Source organism: Etheostoma cragini, chromosome 12 (assembly GCF_013103735.1).
Source record: "Etheostoma cragini isolate CJK2018 chromosome 12, CSU_Ecrag_1.0, whole genome shotgun sequence".
NCBI lineage: Eukaryota > Metazoa > Chordata > Actinopteri > Perciformes > Percidae > Etheostoma > Etheostoma cragini.
Window position 1 is genome coordinate 24,758,176 of NC_048418.1, and position 8,731 is coordinate 24,766,906.

At 42.6% G+C, this 8,731-nt stretch overlaps 2 protein-coding genes across 2 annotated transcripts in view; both read right to left on the reverse strand.

The window, feature by feature from the left end:
- LOC117954868 (dynein, cytoplasmic 1, intermediate chain 2a-like) overlaps window positions 1-1,286 on the reverse strand; it is a 24,905-nt gene extending 23,619 nt beyond the window's left edge. The window contains exon 1 of the mRNA XM_034888908.1: window positions 1,168-1,286. Within this exon, the coding sequence (XP_034744799.1) occupies window positions 1,168-1,189 (22 nt within the window). The 5' untranslated portion in view covers window positions 1,190-1,286. The remainder of the gene's footprint in view (window positions 1-1,167) is intronic.
- Window positions 1,287-1,955: 669 nt separating this feature from the next.
- Window positions 1,956-8,731, reverse strand: part of LOC117954074 (AP-2 complex subunit mu-A) — a 7,636-nt gene continuing 860 nt past the window's right edge. The window contains exons 2-11 of the mRNA XM_034887554.1: window positions 7,240-7,322; window positions 6,666-6,671; window positions 6,354-6,489; window positions 5,274-5,418; window positions 4,930-4,947; window positions 4,365-4,487; window positions 3,686-3,821; window positions 3,413-3,510; window positions 3,129-3,240; window positions 1,956-3,018 (exon numbers count right to left, since the gene is read on the reverse strand). Of these exons, the coding sequence (XP_034743445.1) occupies window positions 2,884-3,018; window positions 3,129-3,240; window positions 3,413-3,510; window positions 3,686-3,821; window positions 4,365-4,487; window positions 4,930-4,947; window positions 5,274-5,418; window positions 6,354-6,489; window positions 6,666-6,671; window positions 7,240-7,322 (992 nt within the window). The 3' untranslated portion in view covers window positions 1,956-2,883. The remainder of the gene's footprint in view (window positions 3,019-3,128; window positions 3,241-3,412; window positions 3,511-3,685; window positions 3,822-4,364; window positions 4,488-4,929; window positions 4,948-5,273; window positions 5,419-6,353; window positions 6,490-6,665; window positions 6,672-7,239; window positions 7,323-8,731) is intronic.

The window sequence follows — 8,731 nt, forward strand, 5'->3', positions numbered from 1 at the left end:
CCCCCCCCCCCCCCCCCCCCCCGACTTTGTCTGCCTGATTTGGGGCTATGCGTGTCTGTGCATGTGATGTTTGTGCTTCTTTTAGCAGTCTGTTGACAGATCTGGGTTCAGCTCTGACTATAGTAATACATTTGCTTTTTTAAATGTTTTTGTCTGCTGATGAGAATCAGTCTTTGGAAGACTAGTATCAAACTGGACACCATGTTTTGTGGCGTCAAAAGAAAGCAAGGATGACCCGTGTTGATGTAGAAACACTTATTTTTGTAGATTTGATCTCTTTCTTTGTGTACAGGTTATGATCTTATTCGTCTCTGTTTAGGAGTGCTTTGACAATTTGAGCGCTGGATCAACATGAGCAAGACTCCAGAGTTTTCTTCTTCATTTGTAATTCAGATCCTGCATCTCCTGGCCCTGTAGGGAAGTCTATGACAATAGAAAGAATAGTTTCCGTATTTCCAAGAAGACCTGAGCACTGTCTAAATGCCCTACTTATCATAAGAAATTATATCTTTTCTTTAGTTTGAGTCATAAGCACACATTTATGAATAAGGCCTCCTCATTACTAGCACAAAGACATGGTAAAATATATTAGGCTGTCCCAAACATTTAGGTTTTGGCTTTGTTTTCCACATCTTGCACCAATCTGCAGGACTTCCGCTTAAGTAAACTTGGTGTGTGCATCAGTTAAAGAGTGTTTTAGCAGACTGGACTGCACTGTGTCACATAGTGGTATGAGGGCTTCTGATTCATGTAACAATGAAACTCCAGATCAACATTTATGTAGCTACCTCCTTCCCTCAACTGATTGATTCCTGAGATGAGCACAAACTATGAGCATTATAATTTCCTTTCTGAACAGTCAATGTTGCAACACTGAAGCCATGTAACTGCGTCTAATATTAGAGACTTTCCGGCCTCTGTGTGTTTGTCATGCATCTCCAGTGAGTAAAGCATGTGTTTTGTCTCCTATATAACTGAAAAATGAAACATCACAGGTGATCTGTAGATGTAATGCAATACTGTTGATGACTAATAGAAATGTTGACAGATGTCAGATTGATGTGTTCTAGGTTTGGTTTCCCAAAAGGTACTCGTGGTTCAAAGCAGTCTTTGCTACAGCAGCAAAGACTGCATCCACGCTTGTAGGCACAAATCAGATTTTTTTTCTTAAGTGCAAAATCAGTTTCATTTGTTGAGCAAACCCAGCTGTGATTTTGAAGCTAAGCTACTTTTAGGAACCCTCGCCACGATTCTTGTGGAATCGGTTTCTTTTAAATTGGTGAGAACTTCTCAGTCAGATCACGTCCACAGGTTCAAGGCGGCTCGAGGTTCAAGACTCGAGTGGCAACCCAACAAAAGCCACTAGCTGCAAATATTAACAGCGTTTTAATCGTGTGTTATTTTACCGTTTGGCATTCTTTGTGTTCATTGTCCTAGTTGCAGAGGAAGGACAAGACGAGAGAAATGGATTAAACATGTTGGCCAAAGCACTTCACCTTGACTAATTATTGTCTCCTGTGGTTTAATGCAACTGTTGAGGGTTTTCCTGCAGCACGATGTTGTTTTGCCTCCACCATCGCCTTCCAGGCAGCTAACCCTAACCTTAAACCTAAAGATAACTACTGCAGCGCTGCCTGGACGTTGGAGGCAAAATACACCAAACACCTTTCCCGGGTTGATTATTCATTCCTTCAGTCAATTTAAACTTGGATAGTCTGTAGGTTTGGCTCAGCACTCGAAGTTAGCTTGGTTTCTTCTTCAAAATGTAAAAAGATATAACAAGAGCCAATATATTTGTCAAATTAACGGACAGGACAAAAACTGGACTAGCCATGTTGTAAACAACACATCCCAAATCCATTGTTCCTACACCCCCCCCCCCCATCTTAAAACATTGAGGAAATGGTGGATACAATAGAGTAAAGACAACTAAAAAAAAAAAGAGAGCGGGTAGGTGGGGGTGGTTACATAGTCAGATTTTATTGGACAGAACGGTCACCAGGGCTACAAACATGAAGAAGCAGACAGTGACGAGACAAACACCAGGGGGAGACCTCACCTCACTGCAAACACACTCCCAGTGCCACATGTCCCCCAAAGCGTCTTTGAAACAGAAGTGGGACAAAGAAGATCTTGGTGCTTTGGAAACAGGACATTTGGGTCACACACTAGATTAATGGGATGATGTCAGACCTAAAACAACTGTAGTTTGCTTTTTCCTTTACTCACTGGTAAAACTGATAGTGGAACAGCTTGGTCACTATCAATTCCTTCTCTTTACCAACTAGCCATTAGAGACTTTGAATGGAGACTTTCGATCCAAATGATCGTTCCCAGAAAGCACGGATCAAATATCAATCAGTCCACAATACCGAATCGGACAATGCATCTCGATTTAAAGAGCAGACTCTACGGAGACAAGTTCATACACAGGAACTACATCAGGATTCATTTAACCACAACAGCTACAAATGATCTTAGCAGGGATTACTTCTAGGACTTCTAACTGGAGAGTAGATAGTGGAATAATAACACTGAATAAACACAAGAGAGCACTCCAAAGGCGCCTCCAGACCTCTCCCCCTGGTCCACGTCTGCATCACTTGTGTTTTTCCTTTCGGACACCAGTTGGTTTACAGGTTTACTCATCACCACGAGATATATATATATACATGATACAATGGTTCACATTTTGCATATATCTGAGCATTATATCATATTCACTTTTTTTTAATGATGTAAATTCAATCTCCAACACAGGGTGGGGTGTATGAGAGAAGCTATAAGGACTGAGGGATCAAGAGACAACGTAGGAAGGGGGCAGAAGAAAAAACAGGAAATATGGGAGGAAAGTGGTCAGTTCGCTGCCTGAAGAGAGAAACTTTAGCAGCGCGTTTCGTAGATGCCCGAGCGGCCGATGTACCGCACCCATTTGATGACGTCGTGGTCACTGTAGTTGAGCTTGGATTCAAACACCTTCAAGTAGCGCACCTTCAGACCAGATGGAGCAAAAGGGACCTGCGGAGCCAAGAAGAGGAGAGTTGAGACATGTTGGGTCGGGCTGCGTGCTGTAGGCCACACAGGACCGAGGTGAAGGCAGAGACTAGAAACTATGAATGCGTTCTGACCTCAAAGTTCATAGAGATGGGAGGCCGCGCCCATTTCTTCTTATCGTTGGTTGGCAGCAGCTCGATCTCAGCGCTGATCTGAGACTCCTTCATCCCAGCCATGCGTTTGATCCTACAGAACCACAAGGGACCCAATTTCAAAACCTTTACAATCAAGAAGTTTAAAAAACCAAATAGAATCATGGGTGTGAGGTAAGAAAAGCTGTCCATCAATAACTAGACACAGAGCATAAAACAGCGAGTTTGGTAGTATGACATGAATGTCCGGGCAGATTTCTACTCACTTCCAGACAATAGCGTTCTCACTGGCCTTGTACTTGGCTTTTCCCTTCATACAAATCACCTGCACGCCGCTGGTGTTCAGGGGTGTTGGGATACGCACCTAAGGAGTTGATAATGAAGAGGAGCAAAACTTTCAAAACTTAAGGCAATCAAACTTTGTCCACATCATATCGGAGCAGTTCCAGTGTGTCTCTGATTATATATGGTAATGTTAAAGCTGTGAGGGACGTTAACCAATTTCTAAATTAGGCGCTGTGTGTTTGATAAGCGCTCACCTCGATCTTCTGGGCCAGCAGCGAAGGTTTAAAGTTGGACTTGATGACGACCTTGACCTCCAGTTTAGTGCGGCCCACCTCCCTGACCAGAGGAATGACTCGGAACGGCAGGATGATGTCTTTAGTGGTGCGATACCTGCAGGGAGGGGAAGGAGAAATGTGGTTCCATTTCACAATTTTTTTTCATAAACCATACACAGCGATTTCATTGTTTCAGTGGTCGTCCACGCCTTTCTTACAACATTTGATTTAAAGATAGAATGACCCATGTATGTCCTATACGTTTAATGTGGTTTGTATAAGTCTCTCTCGGGCCCTGTGTACACATTCAGCTCCGGTCTGGACGGTCTAATAATGAACCAAAGTAGGGCTGGGTACCGCTAAAAAACGGTAAAAATACTGTCTTTGATTTTATAAATCCATTTTAACACAAAAATAAAATACATTAGGGCACAAATCTTTATTTATTCTTCAGATCCTACTATGTGAGCCCTGATTTTTTGTAATGTTAGACAGCCAATCAGCAGCATTAGAAGATCTTAGTAGAAGCACCCTGCATGCTCATTGGCTCACTGACGCGATTTACTCATTAGGGATTAAACTGGTATCTAGCCCTAAACAAAAGCTTAAAAAAAAAAAAAAAAAAAAAAAAAAAGACTTCAAAAACCCATCTACTGACCTCATGAGCTCATACTCTCCATCGGGGGGGATGAAGCTGATGCTACGCTCCGAGTCAAACTTACTGAGGCGCACGCACTGGTGGAAGGTGCAGTCGTCGATGGCTATGGACTGCTTCCCAGTGCTGGGAGAGGAACACACACATCAGAAACACACACACACACAGAAGACACTAAACAACATTAGTTCATCCGTTTATCGTTATAAACTATCAAATAGGATACCAACTCTCCAATATGACTAACACTCTCCCTCGATTACTGCCCAAAAAAAAGCCCACAGTGACACATCTGCTAGACTAGTATCAAGATCTAAAAACCCAGTGGAGGTTAATGACAATAAAAGAGTCCTGTGAGATGTTAGGTGGTGTGGGAAACACTAACAAACCATTCCACAAAGTAAAGAAACAACCACCGAGATGTACATTACACTAAAGAGCTAACAAGGCGTGTTTGATGAGATGACTCTAAACGTGCTACAGGGCTTAGACAAGACAGGTGTGGGGGTGTGTGTGTGTGTGTATGTGTTGAAGTGACAGCAGGTGAGGACACCTGGCAGTACAGTACCTTCCTCCCCCTAAATCACTGAGGTACAGCACATAGAAAAGAAAGACAGGGAAAGAAAGGAGAGATGCATCCAAAAGGAAAGAAAAATTTAAATAAATTGTAAAGCCCGTCTTGTTATAAACAGTAGGACAACACTCATAACAGAGACACGGGGCTAACGGACATGGTGGCCTCTTAAAGTTTGACTCAATGAATTTCCTTGGCAAGGTTTTTCTAGATGGAAATATTACAAAAAAAGCATTATTCTATAGAAGCTAACTGCACAATCTCTAAGTATTCTTCAGCCTTGCTGTCAGAATACGGCTGATTTTCATGCCATTTGGTGTGCGTGTTGCGTCACTCACCTCTTCCCCGCGTCATCAGAGGCTGCTCCCTTGCCCTGCTTGTCGATCACAATCTTGTCGTTCATGCCAAATTTGCATTCGGGCATTCCGCTCAGGTAGCTCTTCATAACTACTCGGCCCGACACGTGGGCGCTCAGGACCTGGCCTGGACAGGACAGGAGATGATGGGTCTCTGGTAGGCTAAAACTGGCCGCGCTACAGTTCAGATTTTCCTCCACTTGTTCTTTTGAGACCAACTCTGCTGAAACTCTTTTTCAGTGCTGTCAGTGTTTTAACGGCGTTAACGCAAACCCATTTTAACGACATACATTATTTGTTTTCACATGCTGTTGCAACAACTAGTGATGTTAGAAAAACTACAACACCCACCGGATCTAGCTGGACCGGAAACACAACAACGGGCGCGCCCCGCACCAAGGCCGGCCAAAGAGTCGTAACGGAGTGGATGGCGAGCGCGAGACGCTGAAATGGACGCCGATAAGATTTAATGTTGATAAGAGCATTCTTCTTTTTGTCCCCTTATTTGTTTCAAATAAAAAACAAATAATGGGACAAAAAGAAGTCAAGGGCCATTTAGAATAGATCAAAATGTGCCATTAATTGAGAGTTACCTATGACATTAATCGCGATTAAATATTTTAAACGTTTGACAGCACTATTCTGTAGTAAGACCCAGATGTCAACTAAAACAGTAACAATGATAACAAAAATCATTGGATTTGGTTTTCCCTTTTAAGTGTTTTATGAGTGTTTCTATGGACATAAAAAATAATTCGTAACTGAGGAGCACTTCATTTTCTCCATCCGTATCTGAAGCTGACCTCCCTCCTACCAGATATTATCAAAAGCATCAGAACAACTACCAAATGGACCGGGTAGTTAACTTGTCCTTCAACACAAACATCTAAATATTAACAAAGAGAGCAGTTTGCCAGAGTTTTAGTCTGAAGCTAGCTCCTGAATGATATGATTTCATAAATCAGTCACGTGAGCAGTCTCCCCCCCCCCCCCCCCCCCCCCCCCCCCCCCCCCCCCCCCCCCCCCCCCCCCAGCCCGTTCAGCGAGGCCACATAAACAGACCTTGTGGGGACATGAGCAGGTTCACACTCTCCAGTACGTCCAGGAAGAGCTCATTGCGGCGATACTTGATGCCTTCACGACGCCAGCCGATCTGCCCCGTCACCTGGCTGGTGATCTGAGACTGCTCCTCTTTTGTCTGCGAGACAGAGACACAGAGAGGAACTGCATCACTACTAACAAAAGGAGAAGGCTGACAGCCTGACAGTAAAAGAAATGGTGTAAATGAAAAGGGATCATCAACGCCACAGTTACATGGATACATGACATGATAAGATGACTTTTTCTGAGCTTAATCTGTGTGTGGTTTATTACCTGGTGCTGAATAATGAAGTGTCCAAGATCACAGTTGTGGGGAACAAGGAGAGAAAACACAGAAAAGGGTTAGAGGTTTACTTTTTGACCAGTCCAGTTGAGATGATTGGCAGTTAAAAGGCCGGTATTACAGCGGTCCTCTAATGGCTTTCTATAATGTTGTGTGTCCACCACTCTAACTCACTGTCAGATTTTACTTGACATCATTGACACCACTCCAATAAAAATGTCTTTATCTGCCTAATCCAGAGCAAGCAACCTGGCTCATCACATACAACCTTATTATTTATCACTCGCCTATCATTGATGATTCTCCAGGTGATTAGTTATACTGAGAGGTGTTTCCAATGTTTATGCTCCCTCGCCAGTACAAATGAAGAGCATAAATCTCAGTATGATGCAATACGATGGTGCAACAGTGTCTAAAATGACCATAGCGTTTTCGGTTTCATCATAAACTGAACATTACAACCTTGTGATGCAAGTGTAGCTAATAAAAGTTGCAACTGAGTGTATATCCTTGTTCCCTCAACACAATAAAAGCTACATTTGGGACTAAGTGCTTCTTACTGACCTGTCCCTTGATGCCCTGCTGGGTGATGAAGGTCTTCAGAGCTCCGGTCTCTGAGTTCTGAGGGTAGCCAAAGTCCAGAATCTCTGTATGAGCACAAACAGATAACCGTCGATACGAGATAAGATGGGTAGGAGAAAAAACTAGGACATGTAGCAATGAAAAGACCCAGTGGTGACTGAGTGAGACTAGGGATGTTAACGGTAAACCACGTTAAAAATGTTGATGATAACAATGACCGTTTCATTAAAATATAAGTATTACCACGGTGTGGAAACTGTGTTTAATCCTTCCAATGACTGTAGTTATTTTTGTAATTTGTTTATAGTGTATAATGCACTTATATTTTATTTAAGGTTTACTCTAAAGGGTTCATGTGTACAGTTTTACATTTTAATGATGAATGTTTGGATTTGTAGAATTTAAAATATTTCCTAACGAAGCAGCTGTTTCCATGCTGAACCCTTGTTCCTTTGATGTTAAAAGTTGCACTTTTGATAAGGTTTTGCCTATATTTTGTGATATGATAAACACAGTTTGTGAAACTATTTCAGCTCGTGTAGGCTTATCAGTGCTTTCTGAACATATTGGACACACCGCGATAACACCGAAAACCCTGATATTTTTGACCATTATAACCGTGAGGTTATATTTTCATACAGTTAATTCCCTAAGTGAGACATTACATTTATAACATGTTTACTGGGAGGACAAATGTACATAAAAACACACTGTTGTTCTAAAATAATTAGTTATTGCAACTGCATGTGAAAAAAGAAAAGAACGTTAATCTCACAATAAAACAATTCCCGATACCTGAACTTGCTCATCGGCTGACCCAGAGTACTGATCCAATACCAGCGTGTTGTATATTTTATTGTGTTTTAACAGCTGTGTACTATTAGCCCTGTATGGATGTGTAGGATTTCTTTGTTGTACAGTCTGGCTCAGGTTAAACTTTTTGTAAAACATGAACACACTCAATGAACGCCACAGAACTTTTTTCCTTTCCTTTTCAGAAAGTTTTCATTATTCATTTTGACAGTCAGTAATAAATGAAAAAATAAAGTAATAAATGAAAGAATATAAAAAACTACTTTAAAGTCCTCCGGGCTTAACTACATACAATACACCCAAGCACTCTACAAGAAGGGCCAGAGTCGCCTCCATCTGCTGAGGAGACTCAGGTCCTTTGGAGTGTGTAGGACTCTCCTCAGGACCTTCTATGACTCTGTGGTGGCCTCTGTCATCCTCTACGCTGTGGTCTGCTGGAGGGGGGGCAGCTCGGACCGGGACAGGAGCAGACTCAATAGACTGATCAGAAGAGCCAGCTCTGTCCTGGACTGTCCTCTGGACCCCATAGAGAAAGTAGGGGAGAGGAGGATGTTAGCCAAGCTGACATCCATCATGAACAACACCTCTCACCCCCTACATGACACTGGGGGGTCCCTGAGTAGCTCCTTCAGCAGCAGACTGATACCCCCCCCCCTCAATA